At 41.4% G+C, this 20,096-nt stretch overlaps 1 protein-coding gene across 5 annotated transcripts in view; it reads left to right on the forward strand.

Moving 5' to 3' along the window:
- The window catches only part of SLC23A2 (solute carrier family 23 member 2), a 129,781-nt gene that overhangs the window by 99,609 nt on the left and 10,076 nt on the right, over positions 1-20,096 (forward strand). For all 5 annotated transcript variants that reach the window (XM_065584452.1, XM_065584451.1, XM_065584450.1 and 2 more), the window contains 7 exons: positions 4,532-4,620; positions 7,852-7,922; positions 9,086-9,267; positions 13,273-13,393; positions 14,183-14,339; positions 16,363-16,510; positions 17,154-17,259. In XM_065584452.1, coding sequence (XP_065440524.1) covers positions 4,532-4,620; positions 7,852-7,922; positions 9,086-9,267; positions 13,273-13,393; positions 14,183-14,339; positions 16,363-16,510; positions 17,154-17,259 — 874 coding nt within the window. The remainder of the gene's footprint in view (positions 1-4,531; positions 4,621-7,851; positions 7,923-9,085; positions 9,268-13,272; positions 13,394-14,182; positions 14,340-16,362; positions 16,511-17,153; positions 17,260-20,096) is intronic.

Genomic DNA, 20,096 nt, shown 5'->3' on the forward strand with positions numbered 1-20,096 from the left:
GGAGACTGGTACATTGCCCTCGATATGAAAGACGCGTGTTTCCATATAGCTATTTGGTCTGCACACAGACGATTCCTACGGTTCATGGTCGACCACAAACATGATCAATTTATGGTCCTTCCATTCGGCCTCTCAACAGCCCCCTGAGTGTTCACCAAGTGCATGTCGGTTGTGGCCGCTTTCCTCCATCGGAGACAGGTGCAGGTATACCCCTACCTCCACGACTGGCTGCTCAGGGGCCGCACCAGCAGGCAGGTGGAGTCTCAAGTCTGATTGGTCAGATCCGCATTCGAGAGACTGGGTCTCCTCCTCAACTTGAACAAGTCAACCTTGTCACCGACCCAAAGAATAGATTCATCGGGGTGGTCGGTTCAGGCAAGAGCACTTTTGCCAGAGTCCCGATTCCAAGCCATGACGGACATCATTCAAGGCCTCAGGCAATATCTGACCACTACAGCAAGGGGATGCCTGAGTCTCCTCGGGCACATGGCAGCCTGCACTTACGTGACCCATCACGCCAGGCTGAGGCTCCGACCACTCCAAGCGTGGCTCACTTTGGCCTATCACCCAGGACACGACAGCCTGAATTCAGTGGTCACGGTGCCGGGGCAGGTGCTCGAGTCTCTTCAATGGTGGCTCGACCCTTGGACAGTGTGCGAAGGAGTCCCCTTCAGCAGCCCTCAGCCTTCCTTGTCACTGGTAATGGAAGCGTCAGCTCTGGGAGGGGGAGTGCATTTGGGAGATCTCCAAACGCAGGGCCTGTGGTCTCAGGATGAGCTCTCTCTCCATATCAATATCAAGGAGCTGAGGGCAGTGCGACTAGCATACCAGACCTTTCAGGCCTGACTACAAGGCCAGTGCGTGGCAGTTCTGACGGACAACACCACTGCCATGTTTTACATCAACAAGCAGGGTGGAGTCCGCTCCTCTCCCCTGTCGGGAAGCCCTCCAGCTGTGGGAGTTCTGCATAGCTCATTCCCTTCACCTGGAAGCATCTTATCTACCAGGAGTTCAGAACATGCTGGTGGACCACCTCAGCAGGTCCTTCCACACACGAGTGGTCCATCCGTCCGGATGTCAGACACCTTGTCTTCCAAAGGTGGGAGTTTCCCCAGGTCGACCTGTTTGCCACCCGGAGCAACAGGAAGTGCCCAATGTTCTGCTCCTTCCAGAGAGACAGCCCAGGATCAATCACGGATGCATTCCTGCTACCCTGGGGAGACCGTCTGCTCTACGCCTTTCCCCCATTCCCTCTCGTGCACAAGGTCCGACTCAAGATCTGCAGGGACGGGGAAGAGAGAATTCTGGTAGCACCATCATGGCCTCGACAACATTGGTACACCACACTCCTGGAACTGTCAATGGATGCCCCGGTCACGTTGCTACTCCTCCCCGACCTGATCGCTCAGGACCACGGTCGTCTTCATCACCCCTACCTGTAGTTCCTCCACCTCACGGCTTGGAAACTTCATGGCTGAACCCTATGGAGCTTCTGTGCTCAGAACAAGTAGCGGGGGTCCTCCTCAGCAGCAGAAAGCCCTCCACTAGAGCCACATATCTGGCAAAGTGGAAAAGATTTACTTGTTGGTGTGACTAGTGTCGTACACCCCCTCTTCAGGCACCCCTACCTCTCATCTTTAGAGTACCTTCTGCACCTGAAACAGCAAGGCTGGCAGCGTCCTCCATAAAAGTACATCTCGCTGCTATCTCGGCTTTCCACCTGGGAACGTCTGGACGCTCTGTCTTCACCAACCCTACGGTTGGTCGGTTCCTCAAGGGTCTGGAACAGCTACATCCCCAAATCAGACAGCCTGTCCCCACATAGGACCTTAACCTGGTCCTCTCCAGGCTAATGGGGGCCCCCATTGGAACTGCTGGTGACTTGCTTCCTTCTCTATCTGTCATGGAAGGTAGCCTGTTTTTTAGCCTCAGCCTCATGCCAGTAGCCATGAGCAGAGGCTACAGTCCCTGGATGTTCGGCGAGCACTAGCCTTCTACATGGAGTGCACTAAGCCGTTCAGAAAGTCAAACCAGTTGTTCATAGCGGTGACAGACCGGATGAAAGGACTCCCGGTCTCATCTCAAAGAATATCTTCCTGGATCACTTTATGCATCTGCGCGTGCTACAAGTTGGCCAAGCCAGCAGCCCCGGCTCATATGGCACACTCCACGAGGGCTCAGTCCTCCTCAGTTGCATTCCTGGCCCAGGTCCCGATACAAGAAATCCGCAGGGCAGCAACTTGGTCCTCGGTACATACTTTCACCTCTCATTACACCATCATCCAGCTTTCCAGAGACGATGCAGCTTTCAACCGAGCGGCGCTCCAATCAGCGATTCCATAACTCCAACCCCACCGCCTAGGTAAGACTTGGGCGTCACCTAACTGGAATCGATATGAGCAATCACTCAAAGAAGAAAAAAACGGTTACTCACCACCTCGTAATGCAAAACAGCATTAGATAATGTACAAGTAATTTATCAAAGCAGAATATCCAAACGCTTAACCTGAGCACACATGTGCATACTTGCCTAAATCTGGGCTTCAGTGTTTTACTTGAAAATCCAAACATCATTAATTTAAAAAAATAAAAAAACCTCCACAGCTCGGAACATATCTCTGAACACTTCACATAACATTTTCTTATCAAATATAGTTAAAAAGCTCAGCTCCCTGAATTCTTTTGCACTGATCTCTTCCAAGACATAGTAATTTTATGATTTAAAAAAAATAATAATCTAAATTTATCCATCAAGAAGTTTTGTGTCAAATGGAGGCAAGTTGACACAGCAGAAGTCCAGCCTTCTGTGACTATTTAATATGCATAGAATGTGCTGATATCTAATCATTTGAAAGGAACAAATGTTAAGCTTTGAATGCTCACAACATGTGCATGTTACAGATGAAGTTAAATTTACACAAGGCTTGAAAAGCTGCTTCTGCATGGAGTAAATTACTGGAATCAAGTTGAAACACTAAACTGACTTCATTATTGAAGAATGTGTTTATGAGGTATATTAATTAAAGGATTTGTAAAAGGGGAAGGGGAGTAGTGTGTAGGTAGAGGTGAGGAGTAGCAGCTTGTTTCAGGCATTACATATTTTGCCCTGGGTGCCCGTGTACTCAGTTTGTCAAGTGAAGCTCAAAGGTACAAGGTGAATCATTTGCTCACAGCGAACACCATTTCTCTTTGCCCAGGATATGGTTTAGATTTTTGCCACAAGTAACCGATATAGGGACTCATAGAATCCTCACAATACAAGCAAAGTCATGGCCATTCACTTGTGGCCTATGTGCTGTCAGTACTTACAATTTTTAAAAAGGAGAGGTTTCTAAATTCTCTGTGTGGGCCAATTCTTGTAAAAGAATCTCATGGACCACCTCCCCTGCCAATCATAAACCAATTCTTGATCCCTCTTCCTGCCTGTGAACGTATGATGTTAACACATGCGTGTTCCTATTTCCTCTGTTTTCTAGCTACTCGTCACCTCCTCTGTTCATCTTACTCCCTGAAGTACCTCACTGAGGAAGGTCCTCCCTCCAGTTGTTCTGGCATTTCGCATTTCTAGTGCCACTTTCTTGTGCTAGTTGTTACCCCGAGCTGAGCTTGCTGGTTTTGCTCCTTTTCCTGTGCTGCTGGTTCTGCAGGCATCAGGGCTCTCTGTTGTGGCTGTACAAGCAGCAGAAAGGCAGGAGTGTAGCCAGAGCCCCATGAGCAGGAAGTGCTCGATGTGCCATAGTTGGATCTGTTTTTAAAGAGCACTATGTGACCATCTCTCAAAAACAGTATGTAGAGAACAGTTCAAAGTGTTGTTCTTAAATAGTTAAACAATGTCTATTACTATCTTAACATATGCAAGCTATAGCTTACTGAATGCATACAAAGATACAAGTCTATACAGATGGACGTCATTTTTAAAACCTTTTTGGGAATTTATATAAACAATATTAAACAGGTCTTCTCTTAATATCCTTTCAGATTCCAGATTTATTGCTCTTGCTCACCTGGAACTTATCAGTTTTTACCTGCTTTATAACTCAATGATCAAACTATATATGCTTTTAATCCCAGCTATGCAATTAAGGTGTGGCATTTACTCAAACTATGTGAAGAATGTTTAACACTTCATATACTGTACTTCTGCACATTCAGCATCCATACAGCCCCTGACACTTGTACTGTTTTATTATATATCTGTTATGCACTGCCTTTTCCCCCATTGAATAAAGATCTTGTTGTACCAATACCTGGTATCTGCATACCTGTGTTCAGTAACATTTGTTACTGATAATAGCTGCTATTGCATTTAATGCCTTTCCGTACCTCTAGATGGTGGTTGGATTTTTTTATGATTTCTTTTTATTCCTTTAAATAAAGAATTGTTTACTTCAAAATTTCTAACAAACAGTGAAAAATTAGTAAGTTGGGGAGGGTTAACCTCATGAAAACCACACGTAGAAAGATACATAGAAACAGTGTTATGATGTTGCAAACTAGAAATGTCTATATTTTCTCTTTCCATTTCCTTCAGGTTACCTTTGTTTCAAGCCAGTGCTTTTGCATTCTTAGCACCTGCCAGAGCTATCCTCTCCTTGGAGAAGTGGAAGTGTAATAACACAGGTAAATGCAAGTCATGTATGCTTGTGGAATTTTAACCATATGATAAATCACCCAGATAACTCAAAATGGGACATCTAATTTGCAACTGACATATCAAAAGGTATGTCATTGACCTCTCTTTGGGGATGAGTGGAGAGATTAGGAGAAATGTATGCTTTTCTGCTTTTGAAAAAATGATTTTGTAAAAATGCTGTTGTGGAGTTCTGATTTTCTTTTAGTGATTTCCATGTCAAATGCGCTCGTCTTGTAAATGAAATGTTTAAAAAAAAAAAAAAAGAGAGAGAGAGAAGCTAATTATATCAGGAAAAAAATCTATGGCTTGTAGAGCTAAGGACAATAAGGTGGATTTTTTGGTTCAGTAAGTGGGGTATAGCAGTGGTACAGGCCTATTACTAGATGGATATAGCAAAATTGTTGATAATGCAGAAAAGGCAGACGTGTTCAATAAATATTTCTGTTGTGCATTTGGAATGAAGCAGGATGATGTACTCTTGTCACATGAGCATTTTGAAATACTTTCCAGTCTATTATTAATTAAGAAGGATTTGAAACAGCTACTAGGGTTAAAGCTTTTTAAATCATCAGGATAACTTGCATCCATGAGTTATAAAAGATCTGGCTGAGGAGAAAACAGGGAAAATTCAGAAAAGTGCTAATGTTATGTCAGTATTCAAAAATTAAAATAGTAGTACTATATCTATATCAAAACCTATGTGAAGTGGAATAAGAACAGTCTAGCTGAGAGATGTTAAAACATAGTTGTCATTGGGGAATCACCATTGAATGGGATCATTTCTAGTGGGGTTCCACGGGGATTAGTATTCGGTCCAATGCTATTCAGCATTTTTGGTCAACAGTCTGGAAGTGAATATAAAATTGCTGCTAATAAATTTTCAGATGACCCAAAGACCAGCTGAATAGTAAATAATGAAGATAGGGCAGTCATCTGGATTGATTGGTAATCTGGGCCCATACAACAAAATGCATTTGATTGGATTAAAACACCAAGCTGTAACTCTAAGAATAAGGTATGAAGGCCATGCTTACAGAATGGGGGATTGTATCCTGGCAACTAAAAAGGAGTTAGAGGTTATAGTAGACCAGCAACTCAGCATGAATTCCTAGTGCAATGCTGTGACGCACAGGGCTAATGCAATCCTGGGATGTATCAAAGGGATTAATGAGTAGGAGTAGGGAGATGATTGTTACCACTGTACATAGCGTTGGTGAGCCCATTGTTGAAATACCGTGTAGTTCTGCATACAGTCCTGATATCCGCATTTTAAAAAGTATGTTGAAAATTTGAGGTTGAAGAAAAGAGCCACAAAACATTATTTGAAGGCTGGAGAAAATACCTTGGAGTGAGAGATTTACGGAGCTCAATCTGTTTAGTTTATCACAAATAAATAAAAAAATTGAGTGATCTGATTGAAGTGTATAAGTACCTCCATAGGAAGAAAATACCAGGTACTAAAGGGCTGTAGTGAAGATAGACAGAACAAGAACCAAGGGTTGGAAGCTTACACTGGACGAATTAAAATTAGAAATTAGGAACACAGTTTTAACAGTGCAGGTGATTAAACATTGAAAAAAAATTTCAAGCGAAGTGGTGGATTTTTCATCTTTTGATGTCTGCAAATCAAGACTGGATGCTTTTCTGGAAAATATGCTTTAGTAAAATACAAGTTATTGGGCTCAATACAGGAATAATTGGACAAAATTCTATGGCCTGTGATATACAGGAGATCAGACTAGAAGAGCTAATGGTCCCTTTTAGCCATAAACTCTATGAAATAGATGTTTAACTGTTATCCCTGTATAATGAGCCTGGCTTTTGAGAGCCAGGTTTTTGTTGTTTCTACCTCAATGTCACCAATTAAATAAGCAAACAAAACTGTAGGCCAAATTAGGCCTTCAGTGTCTCTTGTGCCAACTCCAGTGTCTTGAGAAGTTTTCCATAGATGCATAGTCACCTTTTAGATTAAACCTGACCATCTGGTCTCTCTTTAAATTAAAAAACTGAAGTGGAAACTATGTCATTGCTCTCAGTTCAGTTTTTTACAGTAGATTTTAAGAGCTTACGTGTGCAGAATGAGGCAGCTTGACTTGGGGAAGGGAAAAGCAAGTTAAAGGATAGAAAGAGACAGTTTCCAACTATCTCTTATAGGCCCCAGATCCCTTTAATTAATTGTGACCCTCTTACTTTCACTGCTTGCTTTTTGAGCTAAACCTGAAATGAGCTGTTGCATATATCTGAGAAGGTAGATATCCAAGTCTATAGTTCAGAAAATCAGGGCCTGGATGTTATGAAATTACACACACATTTTCAGTGTCCATGGCAGTAAGCCATGCTAAGGTGTGCATTAGTAGGCTAGGTGGTGTTGAAGATGATCTGCTTTCAAGTTGATGCATCACAGTGCACTGAAGTGTGTGTTAGCCTAGAAGTACACACCCTGTTGTGGCTTATTCCTGTATTAGAGATCAAATGAGATTATTGTTGCTCTGGACCATTTCTAACCTTCTAAAGGGGTCAGACCCAGCTGTTACTACACTCTAATGAACTAGCTAAATTAGTAAATAACAAATGTTTGACTGTTTGAGACATTGTATAAAATCAAGTAATTCTCCTGATGAAAACATTCCCATTCAGTTCTTACTGGGGTGAAAAGAATCCAGAATTGACCCTTATATTTGGCAAATTAGGATTTTCCACTCTGGTGTAATGGGTGGAATTGGAGGCTAGCCCTTAGGAAATGCTGCCTTAGTACTCTGAGGATGTGTCTACACTGCAAAGAAAAACCCATGGCTGGCCTATGCCACTCAAGGGCTGCTGGGCTGTTTGATTGCCCTCTAGACTTCTGGGATCAGGCCGGACCCTGGTCTCTGGGACCCTCCCACCGTACAGGGTCCTGGAGCTGGTCTCTGACCCTCCCACTGTACAGGGTCCCAGAGCCTGAGCCCAGAAGTGTACACGGCAATGAAACAGTCACATAGCCTGAGCCCTGCGAGCCTGAGTTAGCAGCCCAGGCCAGCCATTGGTGTCTGGCTGCCATGTAGACAGACTCTGAGAGCTGATTGCTGGGACTGGAATGTTTCTGATTCTCAAACATCGATCAGTCTAAAAAATAAACTACTGCTGAAGTATTAGGTGAATCTTTCCCTTCCTAAATAATAAAAACACTCTGAAGGGGACACAGAAATTAAAATGTGTTTGTTTTTTATTCCTCCAAGATGTAACAGTTACTAATGGAACAACAGAGCTGCTGCACACTGAACATATCTGGTACCCCAGGATACGAGAGGTAACATAAGTAGCCTTTCTCCGTTGATCATCCCATTTCAGTTAAGGTTTCTCATCCATACCTCTACATGTTCTTGTATTTTAAGTTTGTAATTTCTTCCTCCACTACCATTCAGTGTGAATATATCCCATTATCTGCTTCGTGCAAATTTTAACCGTTCCAACTTCTTTATGCATGACTGAAAATGGAATGCAATGAGTCATTTACCACGTTCAAAAAGACACACGGTACAATACACAAGGGAGACTAACATTCTGCTGCTTAGACTGTACCGTTTGTGTAAACCAATAGCAGTTAAACACTCTATCAAGCCGCTTGCCTACCCTCGCTCAGCAATTCAATAAGCTGTTCCCCAAGGATAATTATCTGCAGTTCGCATATCACTTGACATCAAGGTTTCTAAAGCTGGTTTCTGATGGAGATGTTGATGCTCCCCAGAGACTTGCTGAGTCTGCTCAGTTCCTCCCCCACCTCCAGCATTTCAGTATGAACTTGCTCGTGTCCTACAGAGCCCAGGATGGGGGTTGTGCCCAGACATCACACTACAGAAGGATAGGTGGTAGCATAGTCCAATTGAGGCATGTGTCATGGAACTTATCTCCCATCCCGTCGCTTTGGGCTGCCAATTTTTCCTCGATTTAAAACAACCCCTCTCTCTTCCCCATGTTCAAACCATAGCTACATCCTGCCAAGAGCCCTGCAGCCAAGAAGGCTGGCAGTCTCCTGAGACCACAACGCTGCTCTATGCCAGCTTCTAAGGAGCACTTGTGACCAATGCAGCATACGCTCTGCCCCTAGGAGCTAAGAGCATCTCACCTCCGTGGCGCCACCAGCCCTTGCCGGTTCGATCTGAGAGCTTAAAGGTTAGCCTGGAACCCAGGTCTCCTGTATGACAGTGTGATGTACTATCCACACAACTGCCAAACTGGCCCATTGGTCTGTTGGGTAATAGTTTTGTGGAGAAAAACATAAGTGTTATACGTAAGCAATAAGTCACTTAAACTCATAATTAGCTGTTGTATGACGAAAAACAGTTTGCTTAGGCCTGCTTTGTCACTGAATTCTTTAATTGCAGTTTATAACCCAGAGCCGAAAAAGCATATTTAGTGTATCCATTTCAAACTTAATTGACCTGTATTTTTTCCCATTCTTTGTGTGTTCAGATCCAAGGGGCTATTATCATGTCCTCCTTAATAGAAGTGGTGATTGGCTTCCTTGGCCTTCCTGGAGCTCTCCTGAGATACATTGGACCTCTGACAATTACACCAACTGTGGCTCTGATTGGCCTGTCGGGTTTCCAGGCTGCAGGGGAGAGAGCAGGCAAACACTGGGGTATTGCTATGTTGTAAGTACCCTTGGCTATGGTTAACTGGGCTGCATTATGAAGTAAGGATGCATACCGTTGTCACTCCACAGTGGTTCTCCTGCCCACGTCAGGGAGTGGTTTGCACAAAGACAAAGGATAGGACGTAGCCTTTAGTAGTAATTAATGTTTTGGTAGTTTATTATATAGGTTTCCTGCGTTCCCATTGAACAACGGTTAGTGAGGAAATATACACTGCTTTAGCAACTCTCAAGTTTCCAACTGTGGGTGGACTTCTTGCCTCCTCCCCCATTCCATTTGTTGTTAGGGAACAGCAATTAAATAGTTAAGTATCGGCCAATCAATAAATCCTGTCTGACTCCTGCAATGCAGAAATTTGTACAAGACTGGAATGTGTCTCCTCAGTCAGCTAAATTCAACATATTTAAAAAAAAAAAAGAGAGAGAGCAGCTGACCTGCAAAAAAAAAAAAAAAGTCTCACGTGAAAATACCATGACTGTTATGACATGCTACGAAGAGTTGCGTTGCTAACTTGGGAGGCAGAAAAGTACCTGTGAATGAACTGTCCTTCACTAAACAGGCAGTTAATCCTGTTTTACAGGGTTTTTAATTTCCCAGACAGTTTTCTGACCTCATGTGTTACACAAATCAGAGTCCAAGGCTGAAATAATTTACTCTTAGGATGCATCATAGTGTGTTGAGCACTGAGTGAAGATTGGGAAACATGAGTTCCTAGATTGTGCTTCAGTTGTGCTTCTAGGACGCTGGTCTGTTTGGTGAATAAGGCCTGTCACTGTTCAGGACAGCTTCACATGAATTCCCCCTGCATTGTCCAGTAAGGGCACCCACTCTGGGCTCCAGGCTCTTCAGCTGTTACCTCTTGAATGAGACCTGTGTCTCTCTCCCTCCAGACTGGGGATTTTCTAGTCTGCATAGTTCCCTGCTTACACTGTGAGTTCCCCAGCAAGCCAAACTGCCTAAACAGGCCTGCATCTGCACTTTGTTTTCTCCTCAGAGGCTATAAACAGCTGTAATTGCCCAGTTATAAGTTACCGGCAGTTCTTTGTAAGCAAGAACCTTTGTTCTTAAGATGAAAGCATTACAGAGAAAACCTTTTAAAAACAATAAAACTCTTCATGCATGCTAATCAGTTTACCAGAAATACCCTCCCCCTCTTCCTCTCCCAAATCCAGGTAGGGCTCTGGCAAGTTGATCAATCCTTCAGGCCTCACAAAGGGCTTTTTCTGTGGGTACAAGTTCATCACTGCTTTAGCTGAGAACAAGCACACCCATGAATAAGTCAATCTCTCCTGTATACAGGTTGGATCTTTGAACTTCAGATTCTGAGAATAGACAATCAGCAGACCATGATTCTTTCCTTGGGGTTAACTTCAAAAAGTTGGGTCTGGAGGTGGGAATTTGCATTCGCATTTCCTAGGAAACTCACTTGTTTGTTCCAGAAGTTTCTTCTTCTCTGGCACATTATTTAAAATAGTTCTTTGAAGCTCATCACACTTCCTAGGGCTTTCATTGGCCAGGTTTTCCTTCCCCACTCCTCCCTCCCCCAGGGAAGTTGCATCCAATCCCACAATAATACATAAACTTTGTGTTCAATACAATGAACTCAAAGATGCTTAAACTTAATTCAATAATGTTTTTCAAGAATATTGCAGGAAAATTGCCTTGTCACAGGGCCTTAGGGCAAAATATTCTAATTTAGTTATAATACTTCTGTGTTTACTTAATGTCTTCCATCCAAGGATCGCAAAATACTATACAGAGACTGCCAGTAAGCCTCAATATTCCCCCCTGAAGCAGGCCTAATATTATACCCATTTAGTAGATCATCAGGTTGAGACGCAGAGGTTTACTTGTGTACGGTCCCAATGAGGCAGTGGCAGAGTTGGAATTACATTTAGAGTTCTGACTCCCACTTCTGTGCTTTAACCACTGAATTAGGAAGCTTGTAACATCTGCCATGTTTGGGTAATCCAGTTTGTTAGTTTTTATCATTACTTTTATTTAATACTATCTGCAATCAGTTGAACTCTGGTTTAGGGTGAGCCTGTTACACTTACTAAAGTAGTCCATCTTTCAGTAATGTCTTTTTTTGAAGAGTGCAAGATGTACCTCAAATGCAAGGAAAGGTACCTTTTATCATTCGTACTTTTGCAAGTATGAATGACACTACTCCTGCACAGAACACTCTGTACCTGGAGTTTGAGAGAACAAAGCCTGTTTTTCTTCTGGACTAAAGATGATTTGGAACAGGAAAAGACGGAAAGAAAAAAGCTTAAAATCTTTGAATTGGGAATGTAACCTACTCCTAGAATTTCAAAAAGGGTTTATATTTAGGACAGCTTAACTCAAGTTTTTATATAGTTTACATTCTGATTTGACTCATTAGAGCTAGACTGGCTCTCAAGATGAGGACTAGTTCAAGGTCAACATCGAATACAGTAAGAGACTATAGAAGCGTATGAAGTGACTACTTTGGGTAGGGCCTGGAATAGGCCTTCATTCAGGTCATTTGTTAGTAATTTTTAGGCATTAAGACTGTTCTCCGCTATTGTGAGCTTGAGTAAAATATGAAATACCGTGCCTTATTGATCCTCTTCACAGTATGAGCAGCAGTGACTTAAAAATCTTACAACAGTGCTAAATTAATATTTTTTTAATCCTTCTAAGCTAGAAGTTTGCACTTGTGACCCAGAGGCAAGTCCAAAACTCGAATCAGATGCTTTGGCCCAAGAGAAATGGTTGCTTAATACTAGGGCTTATAGGCATTATTGTAGTACAAGTAATAAACAGTATTATTATTAACACTAAAGTTTGAATAGAACTTTGAATATTGGCCTGCCTGGCCTTCAGGTGGGGAGGGGGAGAGATCATGATTTTTGTTTTTTATTTGCCATCATAAGTATCCTATTCAACAGAACAGTGTGGGTGGTTTTAGCAGTTCATGTTGCCCTACAACTCTGCATTACACAAGCTGCACCTTCCCCTGCTTTGTGCTATCTCTAAATGGATATGCATTTCTTTCACTTTTGAATACTTTCTCCTTCTTTCTGTTATTGGATTCCCAGAAGACCCGACTTGTTTTCAGAGAAAAAATGTGTTTCCTGTAAAAACTTAGCAGTGGGATGGGAATTAGAGTATGGCTTCACCAGGACTTACTTTCCATAAATCGATTGTGCAGCTTTTATGTATTAACCTAAAGGATAAGTGAATTATACCTCTGTGCCAGAGAGCCAGCACCGGTTCTGTGTATCACTTAAACCCTATTTTGAGAATGTGAGTGGTGTGTAAGCCTTGAGCTGTCCTTCTGCATAGTGGTGAAATTTCACCCTGTGCTAATGTGTAACTCATTAATCTTTGACCATTGCACTCACACGTTGGAGGGTGAATACACCACAAAATTGGAGCCTTTAAGAGCTGATGCCAGAACTGACTTTTGGTAACTTAATTGACTAATGTTTGTAAAGTGCTTTGGCGATGATGGGCTTTATGTAAGTACCAAGTATTAAGATCTCTCCATGTACTTGCCTCCAGCCTATGACCTCCCCTTCTGCGTATTTAGCAGTGAGACTTCATAGAGTCCTAAACCTCTGTGCTTTCACATAGTCCTGGCTATGGATAGTGGCAGCACCCTAAAGACAGGAGTTATAGAGAACAATATATCTCTCAATCGCAGTAGCTTTCCCATCTCTGAAAATGCATCTCTCAGTGGCCTAGATCTCTTAATCTCGCTCCCTCTGTTCTGACCTATTTACCTCTAGCTGTATTATGACACTCTAAAGCATGTATACAGATTTTATAGTATTAGCTTTCTCATTACAATGGCTTCATACTTAAATTATTCATTTTCTCTCTGTAAAGATGTTTCATCTTGGTTAAGCATCAAAATATGCTGCTATACCTTGGAAGTAGAATGTCCACAAGAGATGACAATATTATATTCGTAATGGGAAGGATTTTTAATGTACTGATGCGAACGATTTATGGCCCTTTTTTTCTCTCCCTCAGAACTATTTTCCTAGTGTTATTGTTTTCTCAATATGCAAGGAACGTCAAATTCCCCTTACCAATTTACAAATCCAAAAAAGGATGGACAGCCTACAGGTTGCAGCTTTTCAAAATGTTTCCTGTAAGTAATTCCATTTGTCTTTCATTTAGGAATAAAATTGCTTTTGGTTTTTCCATACCACAGGTTATGGTGTAATAAAGTCTGAAGGGACTCTTTGTTTTTCTCTGAAGTGGTGAAGACTGTTCTGATTTTTCTTTAACCAGCTCAGCAGATCACAAAAAATAATAATAATGGGGATAACAGCACAGATGCACTTTTAAGAAACGCCACAAAATTTCTCATTTGGTACAGGAAATGGTGACAAACCTCTAGTATTATTAGTCCCCATTCTTGCAGCTGGCTCCATGTGGGTTCTCCCCTGTGCCTGTGCAGAACCAGTTACAGGGTCCAGGGTGGGAAAAGGGGGAGTGAAGGAGTGTGTAGGGGGAAGGAGGGGTTCACATCTTAAATTCAGCTTTCAAAAGTAGGGGGTGGTAAAGTTCACCATCTTCAGGCTTTCTGTAATATGCACTTGAGTTTATGTGAAAAGCTTCCTTTTATGTTTTTGTTAAAATAACAACTAGTGCAGTAATTCCTGAAGTACTCATTTTGGAGGCATTCCCTGTTTTAAGAAGGGGAAAAAGTCGACTTTAAAGCTTTTCTAGATGCAGTTTAATTAAAGGATAATCTATCCAACAAGTCCATTATAGGATTTATTATTCTGGTTTTAAGAATGTCTGATATGTAGGTCATAGAGGTTTGCATGAACAATTCACTATTGATGGATATTTCCTTGTTGATAATTGGATAAAGTGTGTTCACTTTAAATATCTCCTTCTTCTTCCTTTCCCCCCCCCCCCCCATCCCCAGATTATTCTGGCTATCCTGGTGTCATGGTTGCTTTGCTTCATCTTTACTGTGACAGACGTCTTTCCACCTGACAGCACAAAGTATGGGTTCTATGCTCGCACGGACGCTAGACAAGGAGTGCTGTTGGTAGCACCCTGGTTTAAGGTTCCTTATCCTTGTGAGTATGTTATAACATGTGTACGTGCTGGGAATTAGAAGTATGCTCACAAGCATCCATTCAGTGTTCCCTGCTAACAATACTGAGCAAGTCATACCAATGACTTCTGATATGTTTAGACAATCAGAGGGATGGGCTTTTAAACTGACCTATAGAAACCAGGAGTTTTAAACCTGGTTATGGCTTTCCCTTTACATACAAAAACCGCACAAGTCGCAGGGTCTCATTCAAAGAGGTGCTGAGCACCGTCAGCTCACGTTTCCTGGAGTAGGAGTTGAGGACCCTCAGTACCTCACAGGATATAACCAGATAACTATTGCTGTTTAATAACTAACATCTGTTTTTACGTGTTCTCCCACAAAAGAGTAACCTTTGACCAATGGATACGGCAAAGTAACTACTGGGATTCCCGGGAAAGGATGGGTTTAATTTTCCTTAACACGCACTTGCTGATATGCAGTTTGTTGCGCAGCAAGCTGTTACTTTCATACACACCACTGCTAATAGTACTGTAAGATATAGGTGATGTGGCGGGTGCGTATAGCTCCTGTTAAGCTGCTGAAGTCATTGAGAGCTATAGTAAGAACAAATGGATACACGTGTCTCGATTTTAAGACACCTAAGAGCATCACTTATATGCACCGGTTTGGGGTTTTTTGTGTTGTTTTCCAAGTTGAGCACATTTCTTCTCATCCACTTCTGATAATTATGATGAAAATTTTCAAATTTGGGAGCCTGAAATTGGGCACTACAATAGAAGTGGCCTGGCTTTCAGAAGGGCTAAACTCCCATTGTTTTCTGTGGGAGTCTGAACAAGTCTGAAAATTAGACCACTTCTGTTTATTGGCTTAAATAATAAAGATAAGTATCAAACTTCAGGCATCAAAATTTGAAATTTGGTGTCTGAACTCCCTTACTCTGTGCTAGGTGAATTTCCTGAGCACTGCACAATGTCCAAATGGATGTATTACAGCCTGGTAATTTTAACCGATTAAGTGCTGCAATGTATCTTTCTACTTTTGAAATGTGATAGTGGGTTAGAGAAACAGGATACTTGGGGCATAAATGAATTTTACAGTTAAACCATTAGACATTTATTCTTTTGCCGAGGGATCTAAAGCTTAAAATTGATATTGGGGGACTTATCGTCACATTTCTCATTAACACAAATTGCAACCAAATTTAATTGTGCCCCTTTGAGGTGAAAGGAGCAATACCAGAAATGCATAGAAATACTATCATACAGAAATGAGGAACCTGCGTTTTGGTTTTTCATGTGCTTTAGTTCATATTGAATGTTTTAAAGAAGTAGTTTCTGAAGTATGTTCTGTAAAATGTGATGTGAAGCAAATGAAGATTTTTGGTGGGAGATGGGGGGCTGTGAGGAATTGGGTAGTGGTATTATTTTTCAAATCGAAGATGTATTAGACTTCCCTGGATCTCTCATTAATGTATGCATAACTTAAACTGCTTAATTGGAAGTGTGCCTCTGTCTTTAAAAAAGATGAAACCATCAAGGCAGTGGTTATGAAAATAATGGCAAGATTTTTCTTCTGTCTTAAAATCAGGCTTATTTTAGTATTGTGAAGGTTTGGAGAGTTGGGGTGTTGGCATTTGGATAATCACAGCTGGTAGTTTTTGTCTTTTTTTTTTTTTTAGATTGTTAGCCCTTGAAGGCAGAGACCAAATGTGCAAACAAATCATAATTCTGTGATTAGCCCACACTGATCTGACTTTCAAGCTGCAGCTCAGATCATTGAGATTTCTCATGAATGTAAACAGTTTGTTTTTAAACATGGCCAAACCAGTTAAAATGGTTAGAGTCTCTAAAAACTGTAGTGGTTTACATTTAAGCAAGTGTGTTTGCCTCTCATATCTAGTTGAATTAGATAGAGTTTTAATGAATGATCTTCATAGTCAATAGTCATGCAATCTGCAATGGAACCAGTGGTTTTACATCTTAATAACTAAATTATTGTCTTCAGTAGAACAAAAGAGATTTTCAGTTTTCTTCTCTTCACAGTTCAGTGGGGGTTGCCAACGATTTCAGCGGCTGGAGTAATAGGAATGCTTAGCGCAGTTGTTGCAAGCATTATAGAATCAATCGGAGATTACTATGCCTGTGCAAGGTTGTCTTGTGCTCCTCCTCCACCTATTCATGCAATAAATAGGTAAGTCACTTGGAAAAGAAATAAGTATAGTATTTTCTGTTGTCATGACTGCTTTGTACTCTGGCTGAGACAGAGTTTTGTTATCAGATATTTGGGTATCACATTTTATAAGGTGATCAAGTCTAGAACCCAATGATCTGATATCTAAAACATAACTATTTTGAATTGAGCTGCTTTAATGAAAATAATACTCAAAGCCCAATCCTGAACCTGTTGAACTCAATGGAAGTTAGACTTATGGCTTCAGTAGGAGCCGCATTCATGTATGTCCTAATATTGTCATTATCATATTGCTGGAATCATTAAAATATTCGGGTTTTAAATTCATTATAAGTAATCAATGTCTGTATCTTGTTAAATGCAACTGAAATTAAATTTTAAGAGTAGAGAGTAATTCTAAACTTTGATTTTTCTACTTCATTGTATTTTCCTAAATTGTTTTATGAATGTAGATATCTGGGATGTGGCAACAAGACCCCACTGCGATTAGTTAGATATACCTACGTGTTGAAATGTTAAGTGGATCAGAACTTGGGGACAGGGGACCATGATAAGCATCTACTTAGTGTGCAGCCATTTAATACATTTTGAAGTGAGAATATTTTAATCTAAATTTTAACTCTTTTCCCTTCATGAATTACAGAGGGATTTTCATTGAGGGTCTTTCCTGTGTTTTGGATGGAGTATTCGGTACTGGTAATGGATCCACGTCGTCTAGCCCTAACATCGGAGTCTTGGGTATCACTAAGGTACATGTTCTACTCTGCTCAGCCAGTAATCAGTTCCCTGAGTATTGCTTAATCTTGTAGTACTCTGGCTCTCACCATTTATATTGTTTCATGACATAACCCTCTACAGAGAAGTAATGCTCTCTTGTATCTTGTTGTGCAAACCATCTGCCACACAATATTTTGAACTTCCTTAATCTGTCTACACTGGGCATTTTCCTGTCAAGGTGTCCATTATGAATAAGAGACCTTAAAACCTTTTCTTCATTTTGTCAAAAGCAGTTAGAAAACCTATTTCCAGAATGTAACATAAGATCAATTCGATCTTCGTGCAAACAAAGTTGATTTTACAGTTTTCAAATTGGTTGGGCTCTAAAGTAAATAGAAATCAATGCTCTGGTATGTATCCTTGCTGTGAGGTAATTCATAACAATGACTGAACATTTTACACACAGCGTAATACAATGCAAACCTTAAGGCCTTGTCTACACTTGGGGGGAGGGGAAGGGAGGGTTGTTTAGCCACCTGTTTAGCAACACTAGTGAAATCCCCTACTGTGCAGCACACCTATACTGGGGGTTTGCCCTGGTGCTGTTTCATTGATGTAGCTACATCAGAGGTTAAAAACCCCATTGTAGGTTTAAATTAAGTAGACACCTGGCATTTGGCCTCGGCTTTTTATTAGTTTTTAAAGCACCTACAATGCTTTGGATGCTATATTTCTATGTGTATTTTGAAAATGCCCTGTGCTTTAGGCTTGTTCAGCAAAGTATGTCAGCATATGCCTAACTTTAAGTAGATAAGTCATCCTGTTAGTGGGCCCCCCGCTACAGAAAGGATGTGGACAAATTGGAGAGAGTCCAGCAGAGGGCGACAAATGATTAGGGGGCTGGGGCACATGACTTACGAGGAGAGGATGAGGGAACTGGGCTTATTTAGTCTGCAGAAGAGAAGAGTGAGGGTGGATTTGATAGCAGCCTTCAACTACCTGAATGGGGTTCCAAAGAAGATGGAGCTTGGCTGTTCTCAGTGGTGGCAGATGACAGAACAAGGAGCAATGGTCTCAAGTTGCAGTGGAGGAGGTCTAGGTTGCATATTAGGAAAAACTATTTCGCTAGGAGGGTGGTGAAGCACTGTAATGGGTTACCTGGGGAGGTGATGGATTCTCCATCCTTGGAGGTTTTTAAAGGCTGGCTTGACAAAGCCCTGGCTGGGATGATTTAGTTGGTGTTGGACCAGCTTTGAGCAGGGGGTTGGACTAGATGACTTCCTGAGGTCTCTTCCAAACCTAATCGTCTTTGATTCTATTATTAGAATTAATGGGTACGGTTCACATGCTTAAGTAGGCACATGCTTTAGTAATTTCCTGATTTGGGACCTTAGAATACATACTGATTTGTTCAACCTCCATTATTAATATTGTTAAGGATATCCAATTACTAAGAGTAACCATTTGTTATAAATGTGCATATTTTTGTCAAATATTTGGCATAAGTGATTGTGGTGTTTGAACTCAGAAATAAGATCCAGCTTCTTCTAGCAAATGAAAATAGAAGATGTACACAGCATCTACTGGCTCTGTGATGACAGATCACAATATATATTTCATTTACAACAATTGTATTAAATTGTTTTAGTTAAATTCAACATCTAATTTTCAAACTCTTTGGGCAGTACAGAGGGATGGCTTCATTTTCTTACATACACATAACCATTCTGGAGCATCTCTATCCATTTTTTTTTCTCCACTAAACACAAGTGTATTTGCTTTGGCTGAGAATAGAAATTCTAACAGCGCCATCTGCTGACTGTATCTCTCTTCTCCTTTTTATTATTGAAGGAAATTCCATAGGAAAAAATTAGTGTAAATATTTATGAAAAGATGTTTAATTATAAAAGGTTTACTTTGACCAAATCATCTCAATTTCTACTGCCTAATTCTCATGGGAGTTAGCATAAGGCAAAGGTCCAAAGTGGCATGTAAACTTGGTATGGGGTTAAAAACCTAATTGCAGGCAGGGCTACACTCCGGGGGTGCATAAGGGGAGGGAGCAAGCAAGAGCATGCCCCCCAATAATTGCCCTGGGGTGGGGGCACACAACGTGCCCCTCCGAAAGTGGTCAATTTTTTTATTCCTGCGCATGCCCATCTACTCTAGCGCAGGTGATTTGGCCCTCTATGAACTAAAATTGCATAGGGTTCTTTGAGCCTATACCAGTGTAGAATCTGTGGGTGTAAAATATACCCCTGTGCAGAGTGCAGCACGAAGCTTATGCACAGTTTAAGGTCCAATTTTGAGAGCTTAAGTGGCACTTGGATAGGTCATAGGCCTTATGTTAGACCCCTGCTCAGGTGAATTTCACTCTGTGAGGAGAATCGAGTGCTCATCTGACTACAGGGCAAAAGCTTCAGGCATCTTTCACTACAAACATTCATGATGAAAAGGATATTAAATGTCAATAAGATACTAAGTGTCAAAGGGGTAGCCGTGTTAGTCTGGATCTGTAAAAAGCGACAAAGAGTCCTGTGGCACCTTATAGACTATGTATTGGAGCATAAGCTTTCGTGGGTGAATACCCACTTCGTCGGATGCATGTAGTGGAAATCTCCAGAGGCAGATATAAATATGCAGGCAAGAATCAGTCTATTTATACCTGCCTCTGGAGATTTCCACTACATGCATCCGACAAAGTGGGTATTCACCCACGAAAGCTTATGCTCCAATACGTCTGTTAGTCTACAAGGTGCCACAGGACTCTTTGTCACTTTATATGATACTAATTTGCTGTACGTGGTTTCCACTGGTTTTGAACTAAAAACCTTTTTTGTTCAGTTTGTGTCTAAGTGCCTGGGAACGT

This window comes from Chrysemys picta, chromosome 2 (genome assembly GCF_011386835.1).
Source record: "Chrysemys picta bellii isolate R12L10 chromosome 2, ASM1138683v2, whole genome shotgun sequence".
Taxonomy (NCBI): Eukaryota; Metazoa; Chordata; order Testudines; family Emydidae; genus Chrysemys; species Chrysemys picta.